Source organism: Taudactylus pleione, unplaced genomic scaffold (genome assembly GCF_031769625.1).
Source record: "Taudactylus pleione unplaced genomic scaffold, aTauple2 ptg000229l, whole genome shotgun sequence".
NCBI lineage: Eukaryota > Metazoa > Chordata > Amphibia > Anura > Myobatrachidae > Taudactylus > Taudactylus pleione.
This window is the reverse complement of record NW_028284631.1, coordinates 62,851-81,135: the sequence shown is the minus strand read 5'-3', so window position 1 is coordinate 81,135 and position 18,285 is coordinate 62,851. Positions and strand designations below refer to the sequence as shown.

At 42.4% G+C, this 18,285-nt stretch overlaps 1 protein-coding gene across 1 annotated transcript in view; it reads right to left on the bottom strand.

Moving 5' to 3' along the window:
• Positions 1-791: 791 nt before the first annotated feature.
• The window catches only part of MOGAT1 (monoacylglycerol O-acyltransferase 1), a 29,795-nt gene continuing 12,301 nt past the window's right edge, over positions 792-18,285 (bottom strand). The window contains exons 3-7 of the mRNA XM_088479180.1: positions 13,144-13,322; positions 12,081-12,285; positions 7,860-8,034; positions 4,808-5,007; positions 792-2,660 (exon numbers count right to left, since the gene is read on the bottom strand). Coding sequence (XP_088335306.1) covers positions 2,506-2,660; positions 4,808-5,007; positions 7,860-8,034; positions 12,081-12,285; positions 13,144-13,322 — 914 coding nt within the window. The 3' untranslated portion in view covers positions 792-2,505. The remainder of the gene's footprint in view (positions 2,661-4,807; positions 5,008-7,859; positions 8,035-12,080; positions 12,286-13,143; positions 13,323-18,285) is intronic.

Here is an 18,285-nt window from a genome sequence, read left to right as displayed (position 1 = left end):
TACAAGAAGGATAATTGTTACAGCTGGTGCTGACTTATAAAGAAAAAAAAAAAACCACATTATAAACTGCATAGATTTACATTCTAATGTATTATTACAAAATAGCTTTAAATAACAAATCTATATAAACCGGAGGTCAGAGTTCATATCTTCCAGTCAGCATGATCACAAGTGCAGAGTTGCTTACTCTCACAAAAGAGGAAGCTCAGGTAGGAGGTGACACAGTGGTTAGCATTGAGATCATGTGTTCGATTTTGACCAGGGCCCTATTTTTGTGGAAGTTTTATGTTCGCAACATATTTGTATTGGCTTTTCCCCTCCAAAGATATCCTGACATGTTAATAGACTTCTGACAAAATGGGGTATATTATGTGTATGGAATTTAGCCTGTAACAAACAAAATAGGCAGAAACACATCCAGCTATGCTTATACAATGTCTCTGGCCTATGTCTTCTCGCCTCTCTATAGCTCCTCCTGTATCATATCCTAACACCAGGTTCTTATCTTTAGCACCCAAAACAGGTTTTCAGGATTTCCGTCTGTAGGAAGATGTGGTATAATTACTTACCCAGCATAGCAGATTAACTCACCTGTGCATGATTAAAAAAAATCCTGAAAACATCACCTGTTGGAGGTACCTGAGGTTTAAAGTTGTAAACCCTGTCCTAGCATAACAATAAATGCAGGTGGTTAGGGGGAAGAGGTTCACAGACACTCAAAAGTTCTATTCACGCAAACATCTCCATACAGTACATACAATTCATAATAATAGGACCATACAAAATGTTACTGAACATCAGATATTCATTTTTATTATATATCAATGCTTGATAACAATATAGAACTCTTTGTATAGACACACATTACAAAATGATTTATTCGTACAAACAGGCTGCATTTTTGCGATAAACATAATTTATGTCCCACTCTGGATGTGACAGATGTAATGGAGGAGTCATGTAAGAATAGGGAGAGGTTTTCCAGAGCACAGTACAAATTCCCTATAGGGATTCCTGACTTTCCAAACAGAGAGCATTCCTTTGTCATTACAGAATGCACAAGTGCTAAAATGAGAACTACTCCCATGGAAATACTTCACTTACTGGTCTGTAGCTGTTCTTGCTACATTATAGGTGTGTGTATATAGCTGCAGTACATTATAGGTGTGTGTATATAGCTGCAGTACATTATAGGTGTGTGTATATAGCTGCAGTACATTATAGGTGTGTGTATATAGCTGCAGTACATTATAGGTGTGTGTATATAGCTGCAGTACATTATAGGTGTGTGTATATAGCTGCAGTACATTATAGGTGTGTGTATATAGCTGCAGTACATTATAGGTGTGTGTATATAGCTGCAGTACATTATAGGTGTGTGTATATAGCTGCAGTACATTATAGGTGTGTGTATATAGCTGCAGTACATTATAGGTGTGTGTATATAGCTGCAGTACATTATAGGTGTGTGTATATAGCTGCAGTACATTATAGGTGTGTGTATATAGCTGCAGTACATTATAGGTGTGTGTATATAGCTGCAGTACATTATAGGTGTGTGTATATAGCTGCAGTACATTATAGGTGTGTGTATATAGCTGCAGTACATTATAGGTGTGTGTATATAGCTGCAGTACATTATAAGACCATCAACATGATATGCGATTGTGACAATGCCCATCTCTGCGTGGAGGTTATACTGTAGTTGTGGCAGTTTCTGTTGCTCTAGAAATCGTGAATAGGCTTATGTACCATGGTTCTAATGTGCTTCTTTCTGGGCAAATATCCATATGACCTACAACTGATCCAATCTGAAAATGGCACTTTTCACAAATATATGTAACAGTGACAGAAATTAAGAGATGTACAAAACATTGGTTAGCTGCCATTTCAGACACTGAAGGTTGCCTGAAATTTCATTTGAAAGTTTAATAGACAGTTAGTTTGACAAGCATGGGAAAACAATGTGTAGAATTCTTATATGCCCCCTGAGACTTTAGGTGTACATTACAACTATTACTATTCTCTTTTAAGGCTGCAATATCACTTAAGTTGTGACATTTTCATTGGTGACTTTTAAACAGCTGCCAAAGGGTGTGAGTGGGAGGTCCAATGGTTAGGTGATAGTATCTATTGGAAAAACATATGTATGCATATATAACTTTTGTAAATAGGTGAAAATAAGTATAATGGATTTCGTATTAACATCTTTGAAAGTGGTTACTTATTGAGTGGATAGAAGGGTAAAATTTTTTTTAACTAACTAGCATACATTACAGAACAGGTAAACTTTTGGCAAATCGTATAGTTACCTACACTTCCCATGATGCTCAGTCAGTTAACATGACACGTGGGATGTGGACTCTTCCTCAGAAGCACTGGAATGTGCCTCACCCTTTCATAGAAAAATAAATGTGCCTCACATGACAGGGGGAGTGCTTGGTGATAAGGAGGTGTCACACAGATAGATGCTAGTACTTCTATGCCTACAAGTGTGTATGGACATCATGTAAAAACAAGGGATCTGTGCTCGGGGATTCCATACTTTTCCTTATTCTCCTCAAACAGCTCCTGGAGAGCATTTAAGTACTTCTGATGGAGATCTTCAATTTCCTCTTGTGTAGGGTTTGATGTCTGAACTACCAGGATGGGTTTGCCAACTGTTTAAAACAAACAAACACCACATCATACACTTAAAGGGATTATCACAACATTGTATGCATTTTACAAAGGGTAAAGCAATCTAAATATACAACTAACCAATTCTCAATTAGAACTGCTGAACATTTCTTCATAGGATTTAGAGTAATCCAAAGGAACCAACAATGTCATGGAAGACTACATGAGATCTTCTATCTGCCCTGATATTTACCAGTGTCAGAGGGTCAAGCAGGGATTCTATGAAATAATTTAGAGATGGATCTTAAATAGTCAAAATGACAAAAGGGGCCAATTATGAGACAAAACCACTGTACATGCTTATTGTAACCATTCTAGATTGCCAACAATTTCCTCTACAATTGGGATATACTTACATTTCATGAAACTAGATGCAGTTGCCATTGGGGTAAAGAGGTTTTAAAAGCATGTTTTAATGGTTTGCTAGATAATTATTTTGTTTGGAAAGGCAACGCACTGGCAAGTGAAGAGCAATCAGTATAATATAAAGATGGTAGTAACATCGGGGCTGACAAGAGTTATGGTTACCACATGGCAGCAAGACCCTAAAGGCTCTATTTCAATCCATTACCAGAAAAGGAGATAATTCAGTTGCCCATTTCCATCTACTAGAGATTAGCTTTTTTATTTATTTTAATTAGTGTCAGATGTAAACTGGCTCGTTCATCTCTGAATGTGATTAATAAATTACAATCATAATTATACAGCAAAATATATTACTATGGTACTTAATTGCAGCATCTACTATATACATACATACAACCCCCAAAAAAGTGGTTTCAGGTGCCAATGAAAAACCAGGTCATGTGAGCGACTAATCTCGTACAGCCGGATGTACCACAGTGTTGCGCAGTTGGCACTTACAGCTGTCAGGTGTTTGGTGTAACACCAGGTTATGGATGGTAAGAAGCTCCCCAAAACAAATGTTTAAAATCCCTCCCTCAGAGAGGATGCCGCCGTCAGACAAGTCGGCAGAATATGCCCATGCTGACACAGAAGCAATCATTGGCTCAGTAATACGCAGAGATGCTCCTTATAGAGTAATACGCAGAGATGCTCCTTATAGAGTAATACGCAGAGATGCTCCTTAAAGAGTTTTGAACTTGAAGAACTTTACTAAAGCATTGTCTCAGTAATACTCATTTGTAGAGGGTCTCTTCCCCTAGGGCCACACAATTTGTTCAGTTTAGCAGTTGAAAACTTACATTCATCTCAGTGAAACACATTGTAATGTAATAAGGTAAAGAAGTACTTAATATAAGAGTGTCCACATGCATTTGGCATGGACAAGATAATGCATCGTAAATAAATTCACACCAGCAAGGATATGTACAGCAGATCAGCACTTTTGCACAGCTGTAAATTAACCTCATCTTTAAACAACGTATTTCTGCTGGTGAACAAAAAATAAATAAATGTTCATCCCATGAAGCCTTCTGGCTGTGCCTATACATTTTAGTTAATAACTACGGTGTGACAGCCAGATGGCATCTCCACCTCTCCGTTCTCAAAAGTGAAAACTCTGACAATTTCCGTTACATGGATACCCTTTAAAAAGGGAATGTCAACATGGAGTAGATAAGGTCTCTGATCTTACAGCTATGAAAGATATCCATCCAGCAGCTATTCTCATTTAACTGTCCTAGTCCAAGAAGATGGACATCTGATAAGGTGCAATATTTATGGTTCCTACACACCAGCCGATTTTTGGAATGATATGTCATTCCGATGCATCAGAATCAGGCATATCGTTCAAATCGTCTAGTGTGGATTCACTAGGTCATGCGGTGTGCGCTCCCGTGTGGTCATCAGTTGCAGCGTCAGGTTGGCCTGCATGTAAGGCCGACCTGAAGATGCGGCTTACAACCCCATGCAGCGGGGCAGATATATTGGGCACTGGATTGTCTAATGTGTACTGGCCCTCCGATATGTCAGCCGGGGGGGGGGGGGGGGCGCATTGCTGGGTACACACTTGGTAGAGTGTGTAACCAGCTTATGAGGCAAGTTGTAGTAACTCTACCCGCTCTACCCACTAAACATTCAAAGTATATTTAGCTAATGCCAAGCGGTTGTATCTTTTTTGAAGCCTCTTCATTTCATCCATAACATGATTTTAGTTTTCACCTACCTACAGTGTGGATGGGCATCCTGAAAGGCATTAGTCCCAAGCTGTACTGGAAGATCCCACGTGCATGAAAGAGGGGTAGAGCAAAGCCCATCACTTTCTGTAGCTTCTCTTGGAAGGTACGCAGTAGTGACCCTTTAGGGTTAGGCACCTGAAGGAACAGCTCATTTTCACCAAAGGAGAACACTGGCACCAAATGGGCACTGTAGTGAGAGCAACAAAACTAAAATGTTAGTTAGCAGTAGCTATACCGAGTACCAGAGGAAACGTTAAAATGGGATGTCCACGTTCATTAAAATAGCGCTCTGCTCTTACCGCTATCAAACATTGCCAGTGCCAACACGGACAGCGCTGAAACAACTGTTGTGATCTCAGAAGATGGGCATCTGATAAAAGGAGAGACACTCATGGGGCATGTACTGCCACACTAGACATCCTCAAAGTTAATATTCTACCCACTAAGGGAGAGAGGTATCAAACCCTCTGGAGAGAAGTTGCCCAAATCAGCTAGCTTCTAACTATCATTTATCAAGCACGGACAGCACATAAATTGGCAGCGAGTAGCTGAATGATTGCTATGGGCAACTTCTCCACTTTTTATCATCAGAAGGTTTGATATATCGCCCCTAAGCATTCAATGTATGAGAAGAACAAGTCCTAAGATCTGAATGCCACCTACAGAAAAACTAAATTTGTAGCCCATTTACCTAAAAGCATTTTCTGCCCAGCATGTGAATGGTGTTATACAAATTGCTTCATTGAAAAAGTGGCACAAGCTTAGTAAAAGCTTTACATGTTATGCCTAGTGACATTATGCAATTTGGATTACACATTGATTTAGGGCAGCCAAGTTAATAGCCCTCTCAGACGTGACCACGTCTACAGGGGGTATATATTTGCAGATCACAACTAGGTAGGACCTTTAAAATGTTTGTGAACAATCTCTCACGAGGACTTGCCTACATTTTCTTAAAACATTAAAATCTCCAGCAAACTAACCCTAATCTCCTGTCCAGCATTTAAATTGTGATTGGTGTAATTGTTAGCATAACTGTGTGGAGTTTGTATAATCTCCCTGTGTTTGCGTAGCTTTCCTCCCACACTCCAAAAATATACTGGTAAGTTAATTAACTCTCACAACCAAAAAAATGAACCCTAGTGTGTATGTGTGTGAGCATGTGATAGGGAACATAGATTGTAAGCTCCACTGGGGCAGGGACTGATGTGAATGGCTAAATATTCTCTTTAATGCGTTGCTGAATATAGGCCATTATTTAGAGATTTACACAGTGCGGATCTTTATGCAAATTGAGCAATTGTTAGCCATTGCGCATGTGTGAATGTTGCACGCGCAGCAATTGCATTGCGATTACGCTCGCCCATAGGATTCACTCGCAAGTTGAGTGACAGGTAGTCCACGTTTGGGGGAGGCAAGAGGTGGGGGGCATGCTATTGCAATCTCCTTCGCAGCACAATAGCTGTCTGCGTGTCAGGAGAGCCGCATTGTTTGAGTCAGGTCAGACTTGACTTAAAAGTTGCATGGCTGCCCGATCTGCGTTGATATTTGCGCTGTTGTAAGTCATCGGGCAAATATGAGAAGGCAGCAGTGGGCGTCCCTATGCTCAGCTATGCTTTGGAAGGCATTATCATATTTTAGCAACTGCGATCCGTAAGGAATTACAGTTGTGATTGTATTAGCGTAAATCTCGGAATTAGGTCCCATGTGTGCGCTACATAAATAACTGGTAAAAATCATCATAATTTGTCATACCCAGCTGGGTGCAGCCAGAATCAGGGAGTATATAGGGCATAATAGCAAGAAGCGGCACCAAGTCCGGACCAACAAGGGACTCCCAAGACTGAAGCCGCAGCATTAAGGACTATAGTTCATGTGAGCATTTATATGCATACATTCTCCCTGGCCTAGTCTTCCTCACTCGTCAGGGAGGAAGTAATAGCCTGTAACTTCAGTGGATGTCAATGTGTTCATGTCTTTATCGGATACTGGTGGAGAGGGAGACATTCTGACATTCCAAACAGCTATATAGTTGACCACCCTTATGAGTTGCATGGTAATAACACAATGTTATATGAAAATCCAGCTTCACACGGCTCTGGAGAAAAACAAGGGACCGATGGCAGAAACTCATTTCAGTTTAAGAAGAATTTTCACAATTAAGCTATTTTTCTACACAACAGTTACATATAAAACAGGGACTATAGGAGAGGTACACTTATAGTTGCTCCTTTCATTCATGGACTACAGAATTATATATTATATACAGATGCGTCCAGTTACATTGTGGCTGATCAAGCCACAAACGTGTGCGCGCATCATGCCATGTGATTCCCTGCGACTCCATGCGCTACAGTACGCTATGGTACGCACTGCGATCACACCATTCATTCCTACGGAGGCGTGCTCTCATATGCGGTGCGTGGGTTGGTACAAGTAACACCTCCAATATTATCTTTAAAAGTTTTAGTAAATCTACACCTTAATAGGTTATTCAGCATGTTAAAAATATAGGCATGTGCTCGATTACTGGGAATGCTTGGTGTCTGGAAAAGGACTTTATTTGGCGCACCATGGGGTAAATTTACTAAGATGGGAGTTCTATTAAGAAGGGATGTTGCCCATAGCAACCAGATTCCAGGTATTATCTTCTAGAAGGTGCTAGATAAATGAGAAGTAGAGTCTGATTGGTTGCTATGGGCAACATCACTTCTTAAATAGAACTCCCATCTTAGTAAATTTACCCCCATGACTTAATATATTATTTAATTGAAATGTAAAATGCAAACTACTCCTACATTACCCAACTGCCACTCCCATAATGTTGTAACAATGCTCCTCAGATTGACCGGGGTGGAGGGAGGGAGGGTGTTTTTCATTTATGGGTTCATGACATTTTCACCAAGTAACAGCAAATATTTCCCTGCTGTATATTAAGGTGTTTTCTGATAACCTGTTTCCGGATAAGAGATCTCATACATGTATGAACTGTTTATAAAGGATATGTAATACAGCACTCATCACTGATATGGGACCCACCCTCGCTTCAATGCCACTTTGATGAATCCTTTCCTATTAAGGATATGGAGAATGAGATTTCCTGGGTGAGCATCCAGTGACTCCTCAGCGCCCCCTATCACTATAACTGCAGCATTTCCACCCTCCGCTCTGCTCAGCACGTGAGTCACACCTTTCTTGGAAGCAGACACCAGACCTGGAACAGAGCACAAAGAGCTAGATCACCTACAATTCCCCAAATGTTTTCACATTTAATGTTAAATATAGAATTTATAATGCTTATGTTTAGCACAGCATCGTGTGCTTGAGTGTGTTTATTGGGGAGAGGAGATTAGATTTAAACAAGAGAAAAATAAAAAGGAAACAAAATCATAAATAGTTATTGTAAAAAAAAACTTACATTTTTAAGTCTCCTGTGAGGTAGAAAAGTAAACCTGTATTATGCTTTAAAGATCCATACTTAATAGAGACAAGATTGTGAAGTTAAAGTCCTGCACCCGTACCCCCGAAGTAATTGAACGCTAAGAGATGCCCAATACTCTCACTATTAAGCCTGACCTCCTATCAAAGTCAGAAGGCAGACTGAATGCAGCCATTTACAGAATAAAGACATTACAAACTGCAATAATTCTTCTCAATAGTAAAGATTCTCATTTTGACAATGTTAAAGATTCATCTTCCCATTTGTCTTGAGAAGATCGCCAGTCCTTGCCACTGGTAAGTATCCCCACAACATGATGCTACCATATTTTAAAGTTGGCATGGTGCTACCTTGTGTTCAGTGATTTGTTCCATATTTTATGTAGTGTGGTCATAACACAACAGAGATTGGAGATACCGGCTGTGGTCCCTCTGCTATCGTTAACAAAGGCAGTCCCTAGGGGACCTGGGATAATGGCAAATTTACAAAGATCCCAAAAAGCTTGGCTTAGCAGTGTACTTTTTCCACTTAGAAGAGATGCGAGATCTCTTTCATTTCTCCTTTTGTATATATGCGTTATATGAGCCTTTGGTCCGATGATGGATGGTCTATCTTTATACATGTAAAAAATCACATAAACAAAATGGAATAGCACTGCGTGCCACAGAAAAGCAATATCAGCAAAGGATTGTCAGAACTTCACACCCCTTTAAAATGAGAAAAGCTGAGTATGTCAGAATTGGCGGCTTTATCTGGGGTCTAAAGGTAATACAAGTGCACCTGTCAGCAATATAGAAGAAGGATGAGCATTTCCCCCAGAACCAGAGAGAAAAAAGTAACTTGACTGCGCATATGTTCACGGAGTATAAAAGTCTTAAATGCTCAAATAATTTGCAGTATTGCATTCATTGTAAAACTCACATAAACATATGATACACAGAGTATTCACATTCTAAAATATACAGATAAAGGGGTCTATTTACTAAGCCATGGATTAAGATAAAGTGAGCGGAGATAAATTACCAGCCAATCAGCTTATAACTGCCATATGACAGGCTGTGTTTGAAAAATGACAGGAGATAACGTACCAACCAATCAGCTTCTAACTGTCATTTTTCAAACACAGCCTGTGACATGGCAGTTAGGAGCTGATTGGCTGGTAATTTATCTCCTTTCACTTTATCTCCATCCAAGGCTTAGTAAATAGACCCCAAAGTTTTACAAATAGTCACAGTAGCCACTGGCTTAAGTTTTCCTAAAATGTATCCTATAAATTGCTTAAATATTCGAATAATAGTTTGGTGTTTGTTTGCTTACATGTGTTCATCAAATAATTACAGCAAACAATGTATCTTTGCGCTAGTTAAAGTGAATACATTGTGTGAGATGGCAGACATAAACATACAAAAAGTTACTTTTAAATTATTCAGGACTTGATCAAAAATACAAATATAAAAATTGTTTAATTACACATTAATACATATATAATAATTACTATAGTACCATTAAATCATCCTGATGCCTCTAACTGCCATTCATCAATAAGCTGAATTAAATGAATAAATGCAGTAATATAGTGGATCCTAAATGTCACTGTATCAAATGCAATGAAGATCTCTCCACTCCAAGTACTAGTATCACATCCGGTTAGAATAATTAGATAAACTCCAAGAGTATTACTGTAGAAGTCTCACGTGTAGTTTCTACTACATACATTGGAGCTATTAAGCAAATTGTTATTGTTTGGCCAAAGGATCAATGTCCCATAGGATGAAGTATAATGATAATCTGGGGTATGATATAGTTTGTAGTGATGCTCACCCCACAAGATTGCTTTAAATCCTGACAGTGTTTAGCCGTGGTCCGACTATGGAAGCCTTGGATAAATGCACCAGCATCCGCCTTCACTCCGCTGTCAGGATTTAAAGCAATCTTTTGGGGTGAGCATCACTACAAACTATATCATACCCCAGATTGTCATTATACTTCATCCTACGGGACATTGATCCTTTGTTATTCTGAGGAGAGTAACTGGCCAATTTGCTTAATAGCTCCAATATATGTAGTAGAAACTACATGTGAGACTTTTACAGTAATACTCTTGGAGTTTATCTAATTATTCTAACCGGATGTGATACTAGTACTTGGAGTGGAGAGATCTTCATTGCATTTGATACAGTGACATTTAGGATCCGCTATATTATTGCGTTTATTCATTTAATTCAGCTGATTGATGTATGCCAGTTAGAGGCATCAGGATGATTTAATGGTACTATATTATTATATATGTTCTAGTGTGTAATTAAACAATTTTTATATTTGTATTTTTGATCGAGTCCTGAATAATTTATAAGTAACTCTTTTTGTATGTTTATATCTGCCATCTCACACAATGTGTTCACTTTAACTAGCGCAAAGATACATTGTTTTTTCTTCTAGTGTTTAATTTTGAAGTGAGTAATCACAGGCCCATTTAAATCTTTTGCAGCTCTGCTTATTCCTCAAATATATTTGGACTTGTCTCATATATTCAACATAATTGATAAGCGCTGGAGTTTTTTAATTATAATTTTCATCACATAATTGCCTTCAAAAATTGCTGCAGACCAATGAAATATAGCCGTCATGTAATAAGAATGAGATGAGAGAGAGGCAGAAGCTTGATATAGGATTCAGTGTTGTGCTGGGTAAATGTGAGCGTGTAGCTGGTCTCATTAAAGAGATGGCTGTTAGTAGGTACAAAGGGCCTAATTCAGAGATATTATGTAAATATCGATTTTTACGTACATCTCCAATGTTTGCAGATGTGCGTATGCGCAGGATTCACACTGCGCATTTGCAGATTTGTTTCTTCGATGCCGTTCGCAGTACCCAAAAAGTTGTGGCATGATTGACATGCCACTGGCATTTGGAGGAGACGATGGACAGCAATTCCAGAAAACGGAGGCGTATTGGCCCCGTTTTTTGGGCCTGCCAAAGACAGTGGCTGCTTCCTTGGAGACAGCATCACAGGCTCCAGCAGCGCGATTTCACCAGACATACTGAGTAACTTGAGGGTTGTTCAGACCTCTGATGGTGACGCAGCTGCCTGAAGCTGCACCTTCGGATGAAGCAGAGGATGACAGAAGCAAGCAGTGGGTGTGTCTTAAGCGCCCATCACTGAATGAGGCCCAGATTGTTCCCAATTAGTTCAGCAGTAGGTTTCTAGATGTCTAGAAACATGGAAAAATTACCTTGGAGGGAAATTGATGTGTCCCATATGTGCAGTCAAGTTCCTTTTTTCTATATCCTTCAAAAGGTCTGCAGCAAAATTCCACTGTATTTCCTCCTCATTTATTTGAGTGATTACCAGCGGGATAGACAGACAGGGAGCAGACATGAGATGTAAGGTAGCGAGGGACAGGCTTGTGAGAGCTTGCAATCTAGAAGCAGCACTGCATTCGTGGGGGTGACAACAAAATGCCGGCTCCTCCAGTGACCAGGAGACGGGTGCTGCACTGTGACATTGTCATGCAGTACCCGGCTCCTGTCACCGGGGAGGAGCCGGCAGTGCAGGCAGTCTCCAGGGGCAACCCAGCATTTCCGGGAATGCAAGGCACGCCCCCGGAGTGATGTAAACAGGGGCCACTCCCCCGCATTGAAGCATAAGCTGCTTACCCATGAGGCTATGTCCCCTTCCTGCTCGGCCATGCCTCTTTTTTGGAGGCATGCACCTCCGGCACACATGGGGGCCTTGTACCGCACCGGGTGCCACTTACCACAATGCTGCCTCTGAATATAAGGTCTACACATATGCATTAAATCAACTTCCTTTTACTCACCCACAGACATGATGTACTCTCGAAAGAAAGGACAGCGGAACCAGAACGGAAGAATATGCAGGAAAGGAGTCAAGCCTGGAAAAAGCTCCTTAAACCCTGTGTAGTTAGTGCAAAAATTTCCAAAAGCCCCAGCAACAAGAACACCATGAGGGTGGAATCCCATGAGGTAATTGTGCCGAGGATCTAAATCAACCGTCTTGATGAGCTGGAAAAATAGCAGAAAAATGGAACAATTACTAAAAGACAGAAAATCCCAGGCTGCTTCCACACAATGGATTTTTTTTTTTTTTTTCCAACAAACTGCATCAATGTTAAAATATATGACTGCTAGTTTTTAAATACATTTGTATTTGTTTTGAATGACAGTACCTATCCTGTTATGCTGAGTACATCCCATGGATCGGAGTGACATATCAGGTATATCGTTTAGTCTGAACCCATGATATGTGCGCTCCCGTGGGTCGCTAGTGACATCGCCTATCGGCCCTGCTGCAGAGTAGACGGGGGATGTCGCTAACGAGGCCATGCTACATGGCAAGTACCCCTCCTCCCGCCCGTCAGAGCCAGTATTAGCAGGTGTGTATGCACTTGCCGCATGCTGGGTACATATCGTAAGTGTGTACCAATCACTAAGTGTGTACCCAGCATAAAAAAAACAACCTGCATTATCTTGTATTACACCTTTAGGCAAGTTTTATTAGTGTTTTAATGCAAAAAAAAAAAAAAAAAAAAGAAAAACAGGGTTTTTGTAATCAAAGTCTAGAAAAATGACAATTAGAAGCTGATTGGTTGGTACTTTATCTCTCTCCACTTCTTCCTCTCATCTTTCGGGTTAGTTAAATGTGGCTGGCCAATTGGGCTAGCTAAAAGAATCGGCAGGTCATCAGTCTATACAGGCTACAAGAATATACCATAGGGTGCAAGATAAAACAAATCACTTCCCACAAAAACCAACAAAATATGAGGCATTTTAATCCATAATTATTAGTTATTTTTAGAACCAAACATTAATAGAAACTATTGTTTTAAACGGTTACTTCTACATTCCCTGTGATGAACTTACCTTGATTGGAAAATAATCCTTGAAATGCTTCCACACTGTCCAATTCCGTACCCATTCCCGCCTGCGGCCTCCAGTCTGTGGAGTCTCCCAGTCAAGGTACAGCCACAGCACATAGAGGGCAATCACTAGCCAGAATCTGGCTAGGACCAACATGAGGAATATTCCCACACAGCATTGTGCTACAGAGAGGGGAGAAGGAGAACGGGACAGGAGTCATTACACGGCATAAGCTAAGGGAAGGGATCACTAGAAAACTTTGATATTGTTTACATTGGCCAAATAATTTAGTGTTATTCTAACATTTTATATTATTTTATTAGCTCCTCCATTTCGAATGTGTTACATTAATTGAAAAGTGTATCAGCACTGACTATTTGGTATTGGGTATACATTGACATTCATAATCCTGACAGTCACCATGCTGACAGTGCTTAGAATGTCGACAGATCGCTCCTGGTGGTCCAGCGGTGAGTTACCTTCTTCTACTGGCTCCGGCAGTGACATGATTACGACTTCAGGCTGTGATGGAGAGGTTCTGGCGGTGAGTAACGCTCCTAACCTTAATACTAGCCCTCACCCCCACAGGTTAATCCTAATCCTCCAATCCCAGCAAAGTGTCAACATTGTGGTGCTGACATTACTATTGTCGACATGGTGACTACATCCCGACTATCTGTCCAATACACAAATGTTTGTCATTGTGAAGGCATGCTATATTTGAAACCATAGATGAATACACTATAACCATTGATTATCCAGGATCACACTACCCGTTGTGTGGATTACCAGTATACAAATACATTACAGTAGTAAAAATTGAGGACAGAATACCTCTGGTCTGGGGCACTAAACAATAAACACATTCAATAATTAATTAAGCACTCTAATAAAGCAATGGAAATAGAGTCCATTAGTAACCAGTGAGACTTGAACTATTTTTTTTCTTCTTCCTTTATCTGCTCCTCCAAGCAAATCACATGAAACAAAGAGAAAACACAATAATATAGTGTAACATTTTGAATTATATGGAAAATAAGAGTTATGGTAAGAACTTACCTTTGTTAACTCTCTTTCTTCGAAGTCCATAGGGTCCACAGGAAGACCTTGGGGTGTAGGTGTTGAAACTGAATCCGAGCACCACGCAGTTAAAACTTTCAGCTCCCAGGATGCTCTGGGTCCACTCTCCTTATACCCCGCCCCCGAGCCAGAGGCACCCCAGTTTGTAATAAGCCAAAGGCCGGAGAAGAAGGAGAGAGAGAAGGAAGACTGGTACACTCAATCACATTCTCACACAGATGGAGATGGAAAACCGGTGACCGGCAACATAGCCCAGGTGAGTCAGGGCGGGTACCCTGTGGACTTCGAATAAAGAGTTGACAAAGGTAAGTTCTTACCATAACTCATTTTCTTCTTCAGGGTCCATAGGCTCCAGAGGGAGACCTTGTGGGATGTCCCAAAGCAGTCCTTTTAAGGGTGGGGACGCTCCTGCGCTGAGAGGAGAATCCGGCGCCGAAAGGAAGCATCCTGAGAGGCAAAGGTATCAAAGGCATAAAACCTTAGAAAGGCCTGGACAGAAGACAACGTGGCCATCTTACAAAGCTGAACAGCCGAGGCACCACGGCGAGCTGCCCATGAGGGACCCACAGACCGAGAAGAATGAGCATTAACAGAAGCCGGAACAGGCTGGCCAGCCTGCATGTAAGCCTCTGAGATAGTCATACGAAGCCATCAAGCCAATATTTGCTTATTGGCTGGCCATCCTGTCTTGTGAAATCCATAGAGCACAAATAAGGAGTCTGATTTCCTAAGGGAACTGGTACGGTCCACATAAATCCCGAGGGAGCGGACCACATCCAAGGAGGCCTCACCTGCCGAGAGGTCTGGTGAATAAATGACCGGGACTAGAATTTCCTCATTAATGTGGAAACTAGAAACAACTTTTTTAGAAAGGAACTCAGGGCGAGTGCGAAGCACAGCCCTGTCCCAGTGAAATATCAGGAAGGGGGAGCGACAGGAGAGCGCCCCAATTCAGACACTCTCCTGGCAGATGCAAATCGCCAGAATAAAGAGTCTTAGCTGTTAACCACTTAAGTTCTATCGAATCTAGTGGTTCAAATGGAGGACCCTGGAGGGCCCGAAGAACTACTGCCAAATCCCAAGGAGCCACTGGGGGGGTCAAAGGGAGGTTGAATCCGGAGGACAACCTGGAGGAAGGTGTGGATATCCGGAAGTGCAGCAATTCTACGTTGGAACCATACTGACAGGGCAGAGATATGCACTTTCAGTGAGGTCAGGCGGAGTCCGAGGTCCAATCCAGCTTGAAGGAAAGCCAGGACTCTGTAGATCCGAAACACCCGGGGGTCGTACTTCCTAGGACGACACCACTGGAGATACGTATGCCACACACTGTGGTAGATCCTAGCCGAAGCCGGCTTACGCGCTCCAAGCATCGTGTTGATGACAGAGCTAGAGAATCCTTTGGACCTCAGGAGGGATGTCTCAAGAGCCACGCCGTCAAAGACAGATGATCCAGGTCCGGGTAAAGGCAAGGACCATGATACAACAGGTCTGGACATTGAGGCAGCAGGAACAGTGTGTCAATGGAGAGACTCCAAAGATCTGAGTACCAATGACGTCTGGGCCAAGCTGGAGCCACCAGCAGGACCGTGCCTCCATCTTGTTTGAACTTCTGAAGAACTCGAGGAAGGGAGACTGGTGGAAACAGGAACGCGAACTGCAAGGTCCACTTCACTGACAGAGCATCCACCAAGGATGCCTCGGCATCTCTTGTTCTGGACCTGTACACTGGTAATTTGTGATTGTCGGGAGGCCATGAGGTCCACCTCTAGGAGGCCCCATTTGTCCACTAGGAGTTAAATTACCTCTTGGTGAAGACATCATTCCCCTGGATGCACGTCGTGATGGCTGAGGAAGGCCGCTTCCCAATTGAGAACTCCCGGAATGAACACTGCCATGACGACCGGGAGGTGACATTCTGCCCATGTCAGAATGCATGACACTTCTGTCATTGCTGCCCGACTTAGAGTGCCTCTTTGATGGTTGATGTAAGCGTGGAGGTGGCGTTGTCGGACTGAACCTGCACGGGTTTTCCGTGAAGTATGTGCTTGGTCAGCTTGAGGGCCCTGTACACAGCACGAAGTTCCAATATGTTGATTGGAAGGGTTGCTTCGACTGCTGTCCAACGGCCCTGAAAAGAGTGCGGACTGGTCACTGTGCCCCAGCCCCGAAGACTGGTGTCTGTTGTTAGGAGTACCCAGTTCGGAGTACCAAAGGGGCGACCCTTGGTTAGATTAGAAGTCAGATGCCACCAAGACAAACACACTTCCGGAGAGAGCACCATTGATCTGGTGGGGTAATACTTCCACATGGAGAGGATCAGCCCCAGCAGAGGCCTGGAATGAAACTGAGCATATTCCACCATGTCGAAGGTGGACACCATAGATCCCAGAACTTGCATCGCTGAGTGTACGGAGACCAGGCAACTGTGGAGGCATCTGCAAATCTGTAGTTGTAATGTGGAGATCTTTTCTGAAGTCATAAAGATTCTCTGCTGTCAAGAATCCAGAAGGGCTCCCAGATGAACTACCGTCTGTGAGGGAATTAGGGAGGACTTTTTCCAATTGATTAACCACCCGTGTGCCAGCGGAGAAAAGCAATAGTCAGTTGCAAGTGATGGCGAAGCACTTCTGGAGAACTCACCAACAAGAAGAGGTCGTCCAGATATGGTAGTAGCCAGATATCCTGACTCCGCAGATGAGCCGCCATGACAGCCATAATTTTAGTAAATATCCTTTGAGCCGTGGATAGGCCAAAGGGCAGTGCCCGAAACTGGAAGTGTTACTGCAGTATAACAAACCGTAGATAACACTGGTGAGAAGGCGTTATAGGAACATGTAGGTATGCGTCCTGAATGTCCAGTGAGACCAAATAATCCCCCGGTTCCATAGCCAGTATGCTGGAGCTTAAGATTTCCATCCTGAACCTGGGCACCCTGAGGAACTTGTTCAGAGATTTGAGGTTGAGGATAGGCAGATGAGACCAATTCGGTTTCTGAACCAGAAAGAGTAGAATAAGAACCAGTCCCACGGTGAGATAGCGGAACTGGTACAGTTACCTGTGCAGAAAAACAGTGGGTAGGTCTTCGAAGAAATGAGAGAGCGTACCCCTGAGAGACCACTTCACTTACCCAAGCGTCCTTGGTGGTTTGACAACCAGCACTGGGCGAACAGAAGAAGTTGGTCTCCCACTCTGGAGTTCCCCAGAGGGAGGCCCGGCCCGTCAGGCTGAGGGTTTATCCTCTGGTTTGGAGGCAGAATGTCTTATGCTCCAGGCCGGTTTCTTAGGCTTGGCGGCCTTCTTGGCAGAGGACTCTCTAGGAATGGACTGCCCTTTGAATTTTCCTTGGGGATGAAAGGCTTAAAAAGGAAGAGGTTTGAGACTTTGAAGGAGCAGATGCTGAAGGCAGAAACGCAGATTTTGATTTTGCAAACTTGTCAATCATCTTGTCCATATCTGGACCAAACAAAATCTCCCCATTATAGGGTAAGGCCTCCAGGCCTTTCTTAGAATTGTCATCCACGCTCCAAGAGTGCAGCCACAGGGAATGGCGAGCAGACACGGCCGAGACCCTGGAAGTCAGTAGACTAGCATCCATAGCGGCCTCACCGATATATGCAGCTGCATCCCAGATGTGGCCAACCAGTGACACCTGATTCTCCGGAGCTTCTGAGGGGAAGGAGTCTTCAAGTGCATCTGCCAACTCTATAGCAGCGTTTTTCAACTAGTGTGCCGCGAGCGGTTGTCAAGTGTGCCTCAGTGGTCCGCTCAGCGCATTTGTACTGTAGTGTGTTTTATTCCTGTGGAGGCCAATGTAGTGTGTTTTATTCCTGTGGAGGCCATTATGTGTATATATTTTTATGTGGGAGCCAATGTTTGTTTTTTCATTGGTCACGCACACCGCATCGCCGGATAGTGTGCCTTGGCAATTTTAAAGTCTTGTGTAGTGTGCCTCGAGTTGAAAATCACTGCTCTATAGCCTTAGATACCAGGAGATAGCCATGGGTGGGCAACAGCTCCTGAAAGAGTATATTCATTTCAGGCAAATTTCCACTTTCCTATCTG